This window comes from Triticum aestivum, chromosome 6B (genome assembly GCF_018294505.1).
Source record: "Triticum aestivum cultivar Chinese Spring chromosome 6B, IWGSC CS RefSeq v2.1, whole genome shotgun sequence".
NCBI classification, from domain to species: domain Eukaryota; kingdom Viridiplantae; phylum Streptophyta; class Magnoliopsida; order Poales; family Poaceae; genus Triticum; species Triticum aestivum.
The window spans coordinates 75,560,458-75,579,084 of NC_057810.1; the positions used below are offsets into that span (position 1 = coordinate 75,560,458).

Here is an 18,627-nt window from a genome sequence, read left to right on the forward strand (position 1 = left end):
TTCTCCGTCGGTTGTTTTTTCCTGGAAAGTTGATGAAGCCCAATCAATGCCGCTCAAAGCTTCAAATTCAGCTTCATCATCTATTAAACCAGTCGAGTCCACATCAGGGGCAAAAGTATGCTTACGAATTGGAGGGATCAAGCTGATTTGATCATATGGAGCGTTTGGGATTTTCCGGTTGTTACTGTCATAAGCCGACGCATACTTGCTGAGGTCAGTATCGTTTCCGATAAGGGTGGCCACCAGACGTATGGCTTTGACACAAGCATGGAAGTCATGATCATCGAAGGCATTGTCGTCTTCCTTTAGACTCGGGTATCCAAGAGAGAGGTCTACCAGGTCTAGTTCTGGGAGCCATGCTTTTGCCCGGCTCAAAGCGGCTACGGTCCCGGCTCTTGAAGATGAACGCATTAAGTCTTGGATCCGCTGAGGTAGAAAGGCAAGGCTCTTCAAAACATCTTGCAAAAGGCGGGGGTGTGGAGTTGATAAAGCTACAACGGCCAGGGCACGTTGCGTCCCGGAGTATAGCTGTTCCACTAACGTGTAAAGTGCTTTCAGCTTGATTAGTGTGTTCTGCTTCAGATTGACACTCCTGGAGCCTGTATGTGCACAAGCATAACGGTAAGCCGGAAGTAATTATTACAATAGTCATTGTACGGTTGCCATATTAAAAATGTGTCACAATAACTTACGAAAGATGGCTGAGACCATTTGGGATATTTGTTGTTTTAAGTTGGACAGCTCAGTTGTTGCTTCTGCAAGAGATGCTTCAGCTGTTTTGGCCCGAGTCACTAGAGAAGCCTTTTTATCCACCCAAATTTTCTTTTCCGACTCAAACTTCTTCTTTAGTTTCTCATTTTCAGAGACACTAAATTCAAATTTGGAGTTAGCTTTTTGTGTCTCAAGCTCTTGAGTCTCCAGACGACTCTTCAGGGCAGCGAGATCTGATTCAAATTGACTTATGGCAGCCTGCATTAACACCGGGTTATGGTAAGGATTCTAGTCAGGTGAATATTCAAGTCCCAAGCCCTTTACAAGCAAAGATACTTGGCACTTGGGGGCTAATGTATGCTGAAGAATTTTTTACTTTATCCTGTCGGGTCGAACATATTAAGTCTCAAGCACCTTACAAGTAAGGATACTTGACACTTGGGGACTAATGTGTACTGCAAATTTAAAAAGCCTTATGTTATACCGGGTTAAATAAATTCATTTTAAACCGGACAAACTAACAGTAAGTAGATTTCTAAGTCTATAGCATATTCATTCATAAGCAATAGACTTGGGGGCTGGTACAATAAGTAAGGTTTAGGAAAAGTTAAAGTTATACCTCAGATTTATGTTGTATTTGCTTCACCATGTCAATTTCCAGGTCACGGCTGTTGTGCACTTGGTTCAGATAACCTGAGACTATATCACCAATGCTTAGGTGAGCATAATCAGTGATATCTTGTTTAGCTTTCTGACGTTGGGCAAACTCCTCCTTAGCAGTGCACTGAGCAAGAACAGTAGGCTGGCCCGGTTCAACATATTGGTTTTTCAGAAACACAACTTCTGGATCAGTTGTCCTGACCGGGTTATGAATTTCCGGGTTATCAGAATTGTGGACAACGTCTTCTGTAGGCGGGTCAGAGATTGACACTGGAATATCAAGAGCCGGTTCAGGCGGTGGCTGATGAGTGGAGCCGTCAGGAACAGATGAGTCAATCGCCGGTTCAGTAACTACCGGGTCTTGAGACGGCTTGTTCCTCTTTGCCCTCTTGCTGGGCTTCACCTGTAGGCTGTCAATCAAAGTGGAAGGATGAGTATCAACGTATAAGTATGGAAAGCTTAAAATAAGAAAAGTTGCATTACCTGGGAGCTGTTTTAAAAGCCGGCATGTTTGATTGCATCGAATCGTCGGAAGACGGAGAGGTATCCTAATATTTGGAGTCAGATGAATTGAAAGGTTGGCGAATTAGACCCGCCAAAGGAATAGCAGAAAGAAAATCGGAAATAACCTCGGCCCAACGCTTCCTGGTGACATCGGGTAAGCCGGAGGAGAGTTCTGCGTCTTGAGTGGCACGAGTTTGCCTCCGGTTCTCATGCTGTTGTTGCTTCAAAAGAAATTGAGGATCTTGGTAAGCTAGAGGATGTGAAAATCTTGCTTTCCGGGTCACCCTTCGGATTTTTTGTGTTGTCAAAGGCTCTGAGTCGGAGGAGATTATAGTTACCTCTTCGTCAATTGCTTGACTGTTCCCTGTATCCTCCTGAAAGGATAAAATGTCGGTAGAGTAACGCCAAAGGAGTTAAGGAAATTAAAAGGTTACCTCTTCCTCATCTTAAGACGAGTCATCCAATTTAAACAGATCAAAGGCGTTGGACTTTTTCTTTTTAGAGGTGCCTGTCTTGGAGGCCTTCTTTTCATTTTTCTTGGCTGTCCTGGCTTGTTTGGCAGCCTCATGATCATACTTGACCTTCCAGAAATTGTCATCGGCCTGTGGAAAAAGATAAGGAATCATAAGTACAAGAAGGTATAACATGTTAAAGAGTATTTTTTAAGATCGATAACTTACTGCAGGGGCCGGGTTCTTCTTATAGAAGGGAAGTAAGCCGAAGGCATTACTGGTTACTGTGCCCTCCTTCAACAGCATTGGACTGTAGAGTCTACCACATCGTCTGGTAAATCATCAGGGCTATGACACATTGGGTCATTCTTTTCGCCTGTGTAAGTACACATTAAGCCGGAGTGGCGGCTTAACGGTAGTATCCGCCAGGTGACCCAGGCTCGGACCAGATCAATGTCGTTTAACCCGTTCCCTAGAAGAGCTTTGATTTTCCTGATGGTTGGGTTGAGAGGTAGGCGTTCAACAGCAGATAACTTATCTGCCAGCGGATGATTGGATTCGAGACGCAGGGCGCGAAAGCCGGGCAGAGGCCTCTCATCAGCCGGTGATGTATCTTGATAGTAGAACCACGTCTGTTTCCAGTCTTTCGGGTGACTCGGCAGCTCGGTATAAGGGAAAAGACAATCTCTTCGCCGCTGGATTGAGATGCTGCCGAGCTCAAGACTAGGCCCGTTTGCACGTTCATTTTGCCGGTTCAAATAAAAAAGTTCTCTGAACAAAAGCAGACTTGGCTCTTCTCCCAGGTACACCTCGCAGAAGACATGAAAATTGCAAAGATTTGACACAAAATTGGGTCCAATATCTTGAGCTCTAAGGTCAAAGAAATTCAGAACTTCCCTGAAGAATTTTGAGCCAGGAGGGGCAAATCCCCGGTTCATGTGATCCGTGAAAACTACTACCTCCCCATCTTTGGGTTGAGGTATTTCTTCAGACGGGTTAGGGGCACGATAAGACATGACCTCCCTCTTTGGTAGATGGCTGGACTTCACGAACTCGACAAGCTTGCTTTTGGTCATTGTGGATGGAACCCAATTGCAAGTCACAGGGGCTTTGGCCGCTTTAGGAGCCATGACAGCAGTGGACTATGATAAAATAATAAAGCTCCGGCTCAACTTTCACCCGGGAGAAATATTTAAAATTATTTAAAGTGGCGGCTTAAAGAAAGGGGCCTAATGATATAAGGGTGATTGTGCAATAATATTTAAGCTACTAGCAGTGTCAAGAGCAGTTCAAGAATTCTTAAGATCATGAGAAGAGGGCCAGGCTTACAGTTCAGTATTGCTTATTGAAGCCGGACACCTGGATAGTGGTGTTTAAAGGGCATTTTTCCAGAAGAAGTTGTCCGGGTAATAGAAATAAAGTTTCACAGACGACAGTTATTATTATGGATCAAATTATTGCTCTAAAAGCGGAATTTTCTAGACCTAAAAACAGGGCAGAAAAGTTCATACGCTTGAAGATCCACCACTACACACCACTAAACGAAGGAAATGAGATGTATTTCTATGCAAGATCAACACAAACAGCTACCACAGCAGTTCTGCACAGTTTTTATGATCTAGACAAGGCATTGGAGATGAAAGCTAACGAGGGTTTGTGTCGGGCAGTGATGAACGCCGACGAACTCAGCAGAGCTTCAATGTAGATCTAAGAAAAGGGGAGGAGAGGAACTCACAGATAAGGACGAGCTGCGGAGGTTCGCCGTCGATCTCTGGTCGGAGTCAGGTCAATGCAGCGGCCTGAGTCGGTGAAGACGAGAGGTTCGGCAGTGGCAGTAGCAAAGCACAGGAGGAGGCAAGAGGAAGAGGACGACTGGGGAAGACCTAGGTCGCTCTATTTATAAGGGAAGACTGACTGAGCGGGTGCAAAAAACGAGGAGATGACATTCATTATCCAGCGGCTCTGGCGCCTCGATTCTCGGGATGGTTAATAAAGACTAAGATCCATTGAAGATGTGATGTTATAAAAAATGAAGCTTTAATGAAGATGACGTCACAGAGATTTAACCCAGAGTTAGATGATGATGTCACGGCGGGTTAAAATCCTTCGTGCAAGATAAAGACTGCAGGGCGGTTCAAAGGGTATTTTAAGATTGACATGAACCGGTTCAAATCAATCTGGGGCCTAATGTTGGGGATATAACTATTTGTGTAAGCCGCCCAGGAGGGGCCGGGTTACGCAAAGAGGACTCACCGGAGAGAAGCCCAAGACAAGGCATGAAGATGACGGTTCATAAGAAGATTAAAGCCCACCGGCGACTTAAGGCCCGTTGTAGTAAACCGCAGTTATAATATTACTTGTATCATAAGGTAGACTTAACTAGTCACCGAGCCGGACATTGTTTATAAGCTGGCCGAGACTCTGTAGGCCGGAGGGCGTTGACCCGTGTATATAAGGGGACGACCCGCTGGCGGCTTAGGGCAGTAAACAACTCATCGAGAGCCAGGCATAACGTATCTCACTCCCTGGTCACCGAAACATCAATACCAACCCAACTAGACGTAGGCCTTACCTTCACCGTAAGGGGCCGAACTAGTATAAACCCTCTCGTGTCCTTTGTCCCGTTTAACCCCTTCAAGCTTCCTAGTTGTGATGGCTCCACAACTAAGTCCTTTCACGAGGACATCTGACGTGACAATTCCACGACAGATGCCCCGGAAGGCATCCCCTCTTTCGTCTTCGTCCATCGGTAACTTCACTTGATGCTATATTTTTATTCACCACATGATATGTGTTTTGCTTGGAGCGTCTTGTATGATTTGAGTCTTTGCTTTTTAGTCTGCCACAATCATCCTTGCTGTACACACCTTTTGGAGAGACACACATGAATCGGAATTTATTAGAATACTCTATGTGCTAGACAGTTTTGCTCTAGTGCTTCACTTATATCTTTTTAGAGCACGGCGGTGGTTTTATTTTATAGAAATTATTGATCTATCATGATTCACTTATATTATTTTGATAGTCTTTTAGAACGGCATGGTATTTCTGGTTAAAATCTTAGTATTAAAATAATGAGCATCCAAGATAGGTATAATAAAAACTATCATATAAAGTGCATTGAATACTATGAGAAATTTGACACTTGATATAAAGGTGGTAATATTAGAGTCATGTTAGTTGGATAATTATGAAATTGAGAAATACTTGTGTTAAAGTTGGCAAGTCCCCTAGCATGCACGTATGGTGAGCGTTGTGTGAAAAATTTGAAGCATGGGGTGTTTTTTGATTGCCTTCCTTATGAGTGGAGGTCGGGATCGCGCGATGGTTAACTCCTACCAACCCTTCCCCTAGGAGCATGCGTAGTAGTACTTTGCTTCTAGGGCTAATAAACTTTTGCAATAAGTACATGAGTTCTTTATGACTAATGTGTGTCCATAGATTATACACACTCTTACCCTTCCATCATTGCTAGCCTCTACGGTACCGTGCATTGCCCTTTCTCACCTTGAGAGTTGGTGCAAACTTCGCCGGTGCATTCAAACCCCGTGATACGATACGCTCTATCACACATAAACCTCCTTATATCTTCCTCAGAACAGCCACCATACCTACCTATTATGGCATTTCCATAGCCATTCCGAGATATATTGCCATGCAACTTTCCACCATTCCGTTTATTATGACACGCTCCATCATTGTCATATTGCTTTTGCATAATCATGTAGTTGACATCAGTTTTCTGCCAAAGCCACCTTTATAATTCTTTCATACATGTCGCTCTTGATTCATTGCATATCCTGGTACACCGCCGGAGGCATTCACATAGAGTCATATTTTGTCCTAAGTAATGAGTTGTAATTCTTGAGTTGTAAATAAATAGAAGTGTGATGATTTCCATTATTAGAGCATTGTCCCATGTGAGGAAAGGATGATGGAGACTATGATTCCCCCACAAGTCGGGATGAGACTCCGGACTTTATGAAAAATAAAAGAGGCCAAAGAAGCCCAAATAAAAAAAAGACCAAAGAAGCCCACCAAAAAAAGAAAAAAATGAGAGAAAAAGGGAGAAGGGACAATGTTACTATCCTTTTTCCGCACTTGTGCTTCAAAGTAGCACCATGATCTTCATGATAGAGAGTCTCCTATGTTGTCACTTTCATATACTAGTGAGAATTTTTCATTATAGAACTTGGCTTGTATATTCCAGTGATGGGCTTCCTTAAAATTCCCTAGGTCTTCATGAGCAAGCGAGTTGGATGCACACCCACTTAATTTCTTTTTGATGAGCTTGCATACATTTATACCTCTAGTGCATCCGTTGCATGGTAATCCCTACTCCTTGCATTGACATCAATTGATGGGCATCTTCATAGCCCGTTGATTAGCCGCGTCAATGTGAGACTTTCTCCTTTTTTGTCTTCTCACACAATCCCTATCATCATACTTTACTCCACCTATAGTGCTATATCCATGGCTTGCGCTCATGTATTGCACGAGGGTTGAAAAGGTTGAATCGTGTTAAAAAGGATGGACCAATTGCTTGGCTGAAACTGGGGTTGTACATGATGGGAGTATTTTGTGTGACGAAAATGAAACATGACAAACTATATGATTTTGTAGGGATAAGCTTTCTTTGGCTATGTTATTTTGATAAGACATAATTACTTTGTTAGTATGCTCGAAGTATTACTATTTTTATGTCAATATTAAACTTTTATCTTGAATCTTTTGGATCTGAACATTCATGCCACAATAAAGAAAATTACATTGAGAAATATGCTAGCTAGCATTCCGCATCAAAAAATATGTTTTTATCATTTACGTACTCGAGGACGAGCAGGAATTAAGCTTGGGGATGCTTGATACGTCTCCAACGTATCTATAATTTTTTATTGTTCCATGCTATTATATTACCCGTTTTGGATCTTTAATGGGCTTTACTATACACTTTTATATTATTTTTGGGACTAACCTATTAACCGGAGCCCCAGCCCAAATTGCTGTTTTTTGCCTATTTCAGTGTTTCGCGGAAAAGGAATATCAAACGGAGTCCAAACGGAATGAAACCTTCGGGAGCGTTATTTTTGGAACAAATGCAACCCAAGAGACTTGGAGTGGACGTCAAGAAAGAAACAAGGCGGCCACGAGGCAGGAGGGCACGCCCAGGGGGGTAGGCGCGCCCCCCACCCTCGTGGGCCCCTCGTGGCTCCCCTGACCGACTTCCTTCGCCTATATATACTTATATACACTGAAAACATCCAGGAGCACCACAAAACCCTATTTCCACCGCCGCAACCTTCTGTACCCGTGAGATCCCATCTTGGGGCCTTTTTCGGCGCTCCGCCGGAGGGGGAATCGATCACGAAGGGCTTCTACATCAACACCAAAGCCTCTCCGATGAAGTGTGAGTAGTTTACCATAGACCTTCGGGTCCATAGTTATTAGCTAGATGGCTTCTTCTCTCTCTTTGAATCTCAATACAAAGTTCTCCTTGATCTTCTTGGAGATCTATTCGATGTAATTCTATTTGCGGTGTGTTTGTCGAGATCTGATGAATTGTGGGTTTATGATCAAGATTATCTATGAACAATATTTGAATCTCCTCTGAATTGTTTTATGTATGATTGGTTATCTTTGCAAGTCTCTTCAAATTATCAGTTTGGTTTGGCCTACTAGATTGATCTTTCTTGCAATGGGAGAAGTGCTTAGCTTTGGGTTCAATCTTGCGGTGTCCTTTCCCAGTAATAGCAGGGGCAGCAAGGCACGTATTGTATTCTTGCCATCGAGGATAAAAAGATGGGGTTTATATCATATTGCTTGAGTTTATCCCTCTACATCATGTCATCTTGCCTAATGTGTTACTCTGTTCTTATGAACTTAATACTCTAGACGCATGCTGGATAGCGGTCGATGTGTGGAGTAATAGTAGTAGATGCAGAATCGTTTCGATCTACTTGCCATGGACGTGATGCCTATATACATGATCATGCCTAGATATTCTCATAACTATGCACTTTTCTATCAATTGCTCGACAGTAATTTGTTCACCCATCGTAATACTTATGCTATCTTGAGATAAGCCACTAGTGAAACCTATGGCCCCCGGGTCTATTTTCCATCATATAAGTTTTCGATCTATTTTATTTTGCAATCTTTACTTTCCAATCTATATCAGAAAAATACCAAAAATATTTATCTTATTATCTCTGTCAGATCTCACTTTTGCAAGTCGCTGTGAAGGGATTGCCAACCCCTTCTTCGCGTTGGTTGCAAGGTTCTTATTTTTTTGTGTAGGTACGAGGGATTTGCGTGTAGCCTCCTACTGGATTGATACCTTGGTTCTCAAAAACTAAGGGAAATACTTACGCTACTTTCCTGCATCACCCTTTCCTCTTCAAGGGAAAACCAACGCATGCTCAAGAGGTAGCAATCATGCGGATAGAAACCTTCCTCAATGATTCTCCAAAGGTTAGTATTAAGATGATTTAAATGACGTTTAAAGCGATAAACCCAAGAGTCAAAATCCGCATTCTTCACAATCTTGGGAGGAGAACCCACATGATTTAAATGCGTGGAGGGAACCGGTCCTCCATAAGTGAGAGGTGGATCAAGATGAGAATAGATGACATTACAACTTTTACCACTAGGCAAAGGAACCTTTTCACTAGAAGCTTCCTCCTTATCGGAGTTGGCATCCGGCACCTTGTTAGTGGGAGCAACCACTTCCAAAGGTGCGGTGGATAATTTAAGACCATCAAGGAACTCTTTGAACATGCCTTTGACCTCGGTCGTCATGGAGGTTTTCAATGTGTCCAAAGCCATATTGAATTCCTCATGTGAGACCGGGGATGCCCCATCGGCCGTAGACGAGGACGGAATCACACCGGGGTGCTCCTCCTCACCATCTACGGTGTCAACCGTACTCTTCGGATGGCAAAGTCCTTAATAAAGAGACGAGGCTCTGATACCAATTGAAAGGATCGATATATTTGACTGGAGGGGGGGCGAATAGGAAACTAACAATTTTTATCTTTTCTTTACCAAATTAAAGTTGGCATCAAAGTAGGTTGTCTAGATATGCAACTAGGTGAGCAACCTATATGATGCAACAACAACAAGCACACAAGAAAGCTAGGGGTACAACACACAATGAGCTTGCACTAGTAAAGGTAAGAGATAACCAAGAGTGGAGCCGGAGGAGACGAAGATGTGTTACCGAAGTTCCTTCCCTTTGAGAGGAAGTACGTCTCCGTTGGAGCGGTGTGGAGGCACAATGCTCCCCAAGAAGCCACTAGGGCCACAGTATTCTCCTCACGCCCTCACACAATGCAAGATGTCGTGATTCCACTATTGGTGCCCTTGAAGGCGGCGACCGGACCTTTACAAACGAGGTTGGGGCTCTCTCCACAACCGAATTGGAGGCTCCCAACGAAACCACGGAGCTTCACCACAATGGAATGTGGATCCGAGGTAACCTCAACCATCTAGGATGCTCAAACACCCAAGAGTAACAAAATACACACAAGAAAGTATGGGGCAATCAAATATCCTTTGGTGGAAGTGTAGATCTAGGTCTCCTCCTTCAATCCCTAGCAAATCATCAAGTTTGAGTGGCTAGAGAGAGAGATCGGGCAAGAAAGCTTGAAGGTATCAATGGTGGTGAGAGAGAGGCAAGAGGTGAATATGGTAGGTAGAAGAACCACCCTTATATAGCAAACCCTAAAATCCAACTGTTACTGCGAAAACAGCACTGCAGCGGTACAACCGCTCCTAGTCCTGTTACAACCGGGACTCACGGGTAACCTGCAGAAACCCTCTCAAGCGGTATAACTGGGCAGACGAGCGGTAGTACTGGTTGTGGAGAACAACCGGAACAACCGCCCAGCCACCGCTCAACCACCGCCTTGAAACAGTAAGGAGTCACCCCTGTGGGCGGTGATCGAGCGGTACAGCACCGGTGCAACCGCTTGGCCCGGGACACTTGGGTGGCTAAGTCCCAAGCGGTAGAACCGCTTAGGCCACCGGTAGTACCGGTTTACGGGGCACTACCGGACCAACCGGGCCACCATCGCCTAAGTATCACATCAAAATAGAACACGGGCCGGTTGTTGAGCGGTACTTGGCCGGTACAACCGCCAGAGACACCCACAGTCAATGTTAAGCATGGTGGCGGTACAACCGCCCGGGAGCAGCTATACAACCGCTTGGTCATGACTGGGCTGTTCATCCCCAGGGTATCACCCCTGGGGTGGCGGTTGGGTAAGTGCCAGGTGCCAGCAGTACAACTGCTCGAACGAGCGGTACAATCGCTGGGAGAACATAGCAGGCAGTTGAAAAAGAAGGGGAGCTCTCACTCACACAAAACACGGAAGGCAACGAAGGGTGTGGCGGAAGTGTACGTGCAATGATTCCCCCAACTCCTTCCAATGTGGATTCCCTCTTCATAGTATGGGTTCCCTATGACCAAAGAGATAAATACGTAGAAAACCGCCGTCTTCGATCTTTCCCTTCCAGAGAGAATAGCAAACCGATGTAAGCCTAATCACCGAGAACCTGAAGCACTTAGAGAAAGATTAGACCAACAAGGGGTTGTTATCATCATCCAAAACACAAAGTAGGGAAATGCCCTTACAGTCACTTTCTTTAAAAGGTGAGTCCAGGTTGTGAAATTGGGGAATGGGAGAAGGGTAAAAGTTTAGGAGGGAAAGTTCCAAGCATTGTTGAGGAAATCGTTAACTGGTAGCTGCTCGGTTGGCTGGTGAGTAGGGGATTAATTGGCTAATCGGCAAGTTAATCGACCATTTAATCAATTAATCGGACGATTTATCAGTTTATAGGCTACTCGGTGACCCTATGAGTAGGGATTAATCGGCAAGTTAACTGGTTAATCGGATGAATTCTTGAACAGGGGTTCCAAGTTGTTTGTGGAACCGTCCCGATGATGTCCTTGAAATACTCCTTTTTAGCTGTCCTTGAAATACTCCTTAAGTATTGTAGCTTTCTGAAAGTTGTTTGTGGAATTTCAAACCGGTGGTTAAGGCAAACGATTTTGTTCTTACAAAGTCTTTGCTAGGCCGATGTGTGGAAATATTTGGTATTTTCTTCCCCTTTGATAGCAGCCCACACTTTTATCCGTTTGTTTCTAAAAAGGGGGTTTTTTCGTGATAACTTTTTGGAGGAAAGTGATTGTGTCTCTTTCAACTTCTTTTTTTTGGAGTTGAGAGGGGTCTATTTTCCTTCTTCAAACCCGGTTAACCTTTTTTAAGAAGGTTGCATGTAGATGGGCTGGATTTCTTCTGCCAACCCACTATTTTAGGGTGGCACACAAGTCTTTGATGCCTTTTGAAGTGCAGCCGTTGGGCTGAGCCCATGGGCCAAATATCTATTTGTGACCCAACAATGTTGTACAATATTAAGGCGGGTTGTGGATTCGACCCAACCTGATTCAAATAGAATGGTGGGGGCCTGGAGTGCGGCGTGTGAGTGTCGATATGAACTATTAGTGGGAGATGGTCAAATGCAAAACGTTGTACAATATTGTGAGGTAGATTTAGGAGGTGAGCTAGTTGCCCAATACCCTAAAACTTATTATTAGGAGTTAAGTTTAAGGAGTGTTTTATTATAGTTATAGAAAGGAACGGGCTAGAGATCCCTAAGGTATCTAAAAATGTATGACATCAGCTTGAAGTAGAAAAGGGAAAACATTGAGAGGGTAAAATAAGCTCTTGGCTAATCTCTTAGTTAAGAGACAGACAATGGTTGATCTTGTTCCCTTGGTACCATATCCCATGTGATGCCACATCTTTTCGTGGAGTAAACTTGAGACATTATACAATTATGTCATTGTAGAATCTAAATGGTGTGGAGAGACTGAAGAGATAGAGAACCAGCTTTTTTCTCAGATATTCATTGGGGGAAATGGCCGCTAGAGTCCGATGCTTCTACACGGTGGAAGACACCGTGCGAGAACAAGGGTCAAAATGGAAGGGAGGTGGAGACCATTAATAATGTTGCGAGAGAACATCATATGTGTCTGTTGTTCAAGTGTGTGGGGGCAAAAGGGGCAGCAACACTTCGAGGCATCGAGGATGTGCTTGCGGAGGAGAAAGTCATGGGTATGAATCAGTGATGACTAGACAAGGAGCCCACTGAAGAAAGGGACTCCGAATGGCATGGCACTCCCCAAGACGCACGTCCAAGGGTGCCACCTCCCATCTGGGCCAGCAAAGTTTGTGGAAATCAAATAGGGAGAATAAGAAAGAGGGAATAAATTCATAACACAACAAGTTATGCACGGAAGCCAAAAAAGACATGCAAGCGAGTATTAATTATTAACCAGTCCAACAACAAGAAATTCATCATGAACAAAAAGTGCAACAAAACTTACAAGATACCATAAAACCAAGTCCAGCTAGATAGATGGTCTAGAGTTCACGAATTATATGTTGTGAATTCTAAATTATTCCTTTGTTCGGTAGAATTAATTGGCATCAGATGCACATGCACCAAAATGATGGAAACCTTGTCGCAGCATACTTACGCCTTCCATTTCTGAATAGTCAAGGGCCGGTAAGTCCATCGACAACCCAGATCTTCTCACCCTTACAAAAAACCGAATCCTGTACAGAAATGAAAAAGATAAGTCTGATGTGTCTGCAAATGTACACAATGCACGGCTACTTGACAATGAAAATGAAGATACTGGAACAGAGCTCGTTATGCATGAAAGAGATTCACTTTGCCAGATGCAACTTATTTAACATGAATCTAGCCACGAACTTCCATTATACTTCCTCCGTCCGGAAATACTTGTCATTGAAATAGATGTATCTAGATGTATTTTAGTTCTAGATACATTTATTTTCATCCATTTTGATGACAGGTATTTCCGGACGGAGGGAGTATTTGATAATCTAACACACGAACGTTTAGCTAAACTACTCTCAAATGAGAAGGCAGAAAACGCTATAAGCAATTTCACGGCAAAGGAAATGTGAAATATGCAATCATCACATACATTACTACAATGTTACGTATGGACTTTTATTTCTGAAGAAAAATGTTACATAAACTGTAATGAATTTGTAGGCAAGTCTACAGAAATGGCGAATAATTTAGCGCTTGACAAAAGCAAACTGGGTGCCGAATAATTTAGCCCATAAGGGCAAGAAGCTGCTCTGAGCCAGTGAGCCCAAAAAAAAACTTGTTATCGATTAGCACCAACCATTCAACAAATGTAACGAGTCAAAAATATTATATGACTGCAGACATTTACGTTACTGTTCTGAACTAATATGTCAGCATGTGAAGATACTACTGTATAACTACTCTAAATTAATTAATTCAGACATTTGTGCTAGTGCCGAATAAAAGCAGAACTAATCAACAAGTCCATATTGTCTTATACTGGCTGTTCTGGCAACACATATATTGAACATCCTTTGCCAACAAAACGGATTATGTCGGTTTCATTTCCGAGCCTGGCCAGGCTTGATCCAGATTTTCCATATCTCAAACAATTCGGAACTAGCAGACTGACCCACGCATTTGCGTGGCTAGATTCATATAGAATGTTAGATATGTCAATTTAATTTTGAAATGGTCTCTGCAACACTTTGACTATTGTTTATTTGAATATCCGTATGTAGTATTTTACATAACAGTACAATGGAAAGAAATGCTTAGGATCAAATGGCACTAATTTACTTGACTAATCAACATACCTTTTATATATTAAAAACCATGCTAGCAACATTCTATTGCATGTATTTTATTCAGTCCATGATTTTTTTTTGTATGTTGGATTGGTGCCAAAATATACCCCACCAAAATTTTGTCAGGCTTTGATATTTTGGCTGCTACTTGGTTGATAACCAAACAATGCACATTTAACACTAAACTGAGAATGACGAGAAGACATCTATAATTCCCGCTATAGCACTAAATTTGAACTCATGCATTTAGCACCGCTAAGCAGCTACAGCTAGAGGAGGGACGCAAGTGAGTTCGACAAAGCCATTGGTAAAATGTGTATTTCAAGTATATGGGATATATCATATATGATGTCTGATTGTATGCTTATATTTTCTATTTTTTCATGATTTAAAAAAATTAAATAGGCTTAGCTTCGCGCTATAGCTCCACGATAGTTTTGCATTGCTTCTTGCTGAGCCACCACTAAATGGTATAGCCCGCTATTTAAAACTTTGGCATTATCCTTTTGGGAAATTATGGACTAACCCTAGGTCTCTAGCTAGATGGTTCACAACTTGTCTTGGGTTTGTTTTTGCTATGTTGTATTGTTCAGCATATGTAAAATGACTTACCATATAATCTACATCATTTGTTGCTTTCAATATGCATAGTTGCTGCCACAATATATATTATCAGCATCCTTCATATGACGCTCACTTGCATACACATGACATTGACATGAACCCATAGATTCTTCTTGTGCTATCTCATGCATTATTTACACGATCTTTATGTCATCGCTCCGTGGACTCTATTAGCAACCAAATCCATGAATTTTTATGCTGGTCTTCATTGTACTGAACTCTTTTCTTATTGTTTCAAACACATTCATCTTGATACAACTAAAAAATGTTCCCTAACTTTTTATTAGCAGAAGGAACAAGCGGATGTTATGTTGAAATTATTTTCTCCGCCACCACATATCTCATCTTATCGGTTGGTAGTCAAAAAATAAGCCGTGTAGATCCTTTTTTTCCTCGAATTATTGTGTGTTGTAATTTACATTGTTGCCGTTTAAAGAAGCCATGTTGATCTTTCTGTTCTATAGAATAAATATAATTTGACTTTTCAGCCTAACATATGTACCCGCAACTTTTGACGGTGTAGGTTTTTTCCCCATAAAACTAATTATGATATTCACAAGAAAACTAATTATGATATTGTAGTTTGCACATTTTGCTCATATATATAGTATGGATCTACCACGTACGTGCGTGCAATTTCTTATTTATTACCTAATCTATTCAGTTTGAAGAAGCCGAGTACTAATTGAATTGGGAAGCATCCGGTAGTAATAACTAAACTGTGTCTATGTACGTCTCATCCTACGGTAAGCTAATTGGTCTTGGCTTACCTTACAAGTCCCATCCGGATCCAACAATTGTCCGACTGAATTATTTCTAACCAATTAGATTTACGTGCTGTGAGTTCTTATATACTCCCTCCGTCCGAAAATACTTGTCATCAAAATGGATAAAAAAAGATGTATCTAGACGTGTTTTAGTTCTAGATACATTCTTTTTGTCCATTTTGATGACAACTATTTCCGGACGGAGGGAGTATTTGACAAATCTCAACCGTACAATATCGGAATTTTATACTAGTGAATCTCAGCCGTTCGTATTCTATCGTCTTAACAGTATACTAAATAATAATAGATTCCTACAAACTGTTTTCATGCATAATTTGTTTTTTATTTACTACCTGCTTTCCTTTTAGTTTCATTCCCACATATGAAAGCTAATTTAAGCACATAGGGATCATGTAAAGAGTCATTAGTTAGCTTACGTATGTTAAATGCAGATAAGAACTTCGAGACTTTGAGAATCTTCTCGTCGACCACATTACACTTGACTTCAACTATGTTAAGGTGCTCTGATATTGCAGATGGTCCCTCCATTGGCCTGTAGCTTCCTTTCATTTCCACTTTATGAGTTGGTCCCTATGGTAATTAAGCGAAAACATTGAACCAAGATAGATGACCGATAATAACTTTTAACACTGCAACCGTTATCTAGTTAAAAGATTTATACCTTTGAAAAAAGTTGAAGAGTGAGCTTCTCTAGAACTGGTGATTTTTTCAGAATGCAAGCTAGTGGATCCAAGTCCGGAGCCTCGCACCAGTATTCGCTGAGTAATAAAGTCTTTAACTTACTAAAGGTAGGGCAGCATTTCAAATCTCTTGTGAAAATGAACTGGAAAGAAAACACAAAAAGTAATTAAACCAAGTAATCCTTACTGAGAAAGTGAGAATGCGAGATGATCACATCTAAGACACCCAGTTTGGTGGTGATGCATATGTAATCTGTTTATCTCCGATTTTCCATAAATGGTGTAGGTAGTGGAGCACATAAGAGGTACAACTACCATAAATAAAGGAGTTAAAGACAAAGTGTCATACCTTGCTCGATTCAGATATCAGTTCAAGATGTTTAGCACTTGAGATCCCACCCAGAAGCACGCAATTGACACATCCGTTCTTATTATCTCCACAGAAGACACCGGAGTTATAATTCATACAGACATCGCTGAAGCTTTTGCCAAGACTCACACATGCAGTCTGTAGCAACTCCATGTTTTCAAGAAAAGGGGTTTTACCGAAAAAGTCATCTAGCTTCAAAGAGACAAGGCCCGGAGTAGAAATGCGGAGCCGGCAACGCAAATCGGAGAGGCAGCCAGTGATGCTCAAATGCTTCAGGGAAGGTGATGACATCCTATCGACAGAGATGTTACACTCACTCATCTTCAGACCCTCCAACACTGGACAGCCAGCAAAATCAAGAAATGCCTTCTGCAGGCCTAGACCATAAAGGTCCAATGTTTTCAGGTACCGAGAGGCAAGAGGCAGGTCGTCCGGGTAGAAATATGCATGGGAGATTTCAAGGGCGAGCGCCCGAACTTTGCACATGAGGGCGAAACGGGTCCATAGGCTCACATAGGGCACCTCGCCTTCGGAGCAACTGTGGAACTTCATCTCGACACTTTCTAGGTCGGTGCGCTCACGCAGCATCAGCAGGTGGTCCACGAACACCCGGAGGTCCTCGACGCTGGCGGGCTCCCGGCCGTCGAGGCCGACGATGCGCAGGGCTCTCGTGGACTTCCAAAGGTGGCGCCAGCGCCGGGCGAGCACGCACGTCCGGACGGACTCCTGCGCTGGGAGGAACGAGATCACGTGCTGGAGGAGACTGTCGGGGAGGGCGCCGATGCAGTCGGAGGCGCTCACGGGCACGGGCACCGGCGGCGCGCTCATGCGCTTCTTCCTAGGAGTCATTGCGTCGCCGGCGCTGCGAGGGAAGAAAGGATCAAACGGCGCGAGGGTTGAGAAAATGGGATGAGATGGACAGATGCATGAGTTGCGGCGGAGTCGCCTCGCCCTCACCTCGCCGGTATGTCGCCGCCGCCACGAGAATCGGAAGATGGGCGGACCCGCCTCACCTCACCTTCAAAGGGAGGTTGGGCTCCAGGAGAAAGGCTATATAGGAACTGAAAAACCCCGCCTCATGGGCCAGCCCATCTCCATTACATTCATTTACTTCGGCAAACTTTTCAAATATTTTTCTTTCTTCCTTTCTTTCTTGATTAGTTCATTTGTCCTATTTCTTTCTCGCTCAATTTTTTATTTTATAATTTTTAGCCATTTTTTGAAACATATTGTCCGTAGGTGGTTGCAATATTTGTTCAACTTAGTGCTAAAAAATGACCCAAAATAAAAAATTTCCACGGGCCGAAATAGAACATAAGACGTTTCTTGTTTCATCACAACTATTCTTCTTTCTAAATGAATTTGTTCATAGCTAGTTCTAATATTATCTGAGGATTACCTAAAATTGTTCCCATCACAAAGTCTTTATACTTTTTTACTTTTCATACAACAACCTTCTTTTTCCAAAAACATGAAAAACAATTATATACATGGACATTTTTTTTCTGCACGAATCTTTTGAATTTAGACGCATAAGAGTTATATCATTAAAACAAATATATAATCATGATCAAGAATATTTGAACCTTTTTTTATAAGGGTGACCAACATGAATGTTTTAAGTTTTTGTTTCATATACAAGTGATGCCATGTTTAGAAGATCACCACATTATAAAAACAGCCCAAAAGGACCATGAGTTTGAGATGCTTAGTTTGGAATTATGAACAAATTGCCTAGTTGCATGGGCGTGGAACACTGTGTATTTGGCTGATTTTTTCCTTTGTGATAAACAACTCACCTTTAGTTCATTTTTAGGCAAACTTTTATTTCATATACGAATGCTCAAAGGGATACATTACTTATTTGGAGGCTTGTTGGCCTCACTCTCCCTAGAACCCACAATGCATGAGGATTGTCTTTGGACTATATATTTTTCCTAAAATTTGTTCACGATCGACGATCAAAATAAGTTTATTTTTTAGCAAACATCTGATTTATTAAGTACTAAGTGAAATACATTAGATTTAATAAACAAAAAAAGTAACAATTTTTTTGTTATAAACTAAAAGTTACATCAAAGTTCTTTAAAGTCATCATCTCTAATAACTAGCTACTGATAC

General features: G+C 42.3%; 1 protein-coding gene across 1 annotated transcript; it reads right to left on the reverse strand.

The window, feature by feature from the left end:
- Positions 1–12,714: 12,714 nt before the first annotated feature.
- Positions 12,715–17,518, reverse strand: LOC123133543 (MEIOTIC F-BOX protein MOF-like). The gene is made up of 5 exons (XM_044553016.1): positions 17,464–17,518; positions 16,486–17,368; positions 16,118–16,279; positions 15,873–16,026; positions 12,715–12,949 (listed from the first exon to the last, which is right to left on the reverse strand). The coding sequence occupies exons 2-5, from the start codon at positions 17,353–17,355 to the stop codon at positions 12,933–12,935; spliced, it is 1,203 nt and encodes a 400-aa protein (XP_044408951.1). The 5' UTR covers positions 17,356–17,368; positions 17,464–17,518; the 3' UTR covers positions 12,715–12,932.
- Between the last annotated feature and the right edge of the window lie 1,109 nt (positions 17,519–18,627).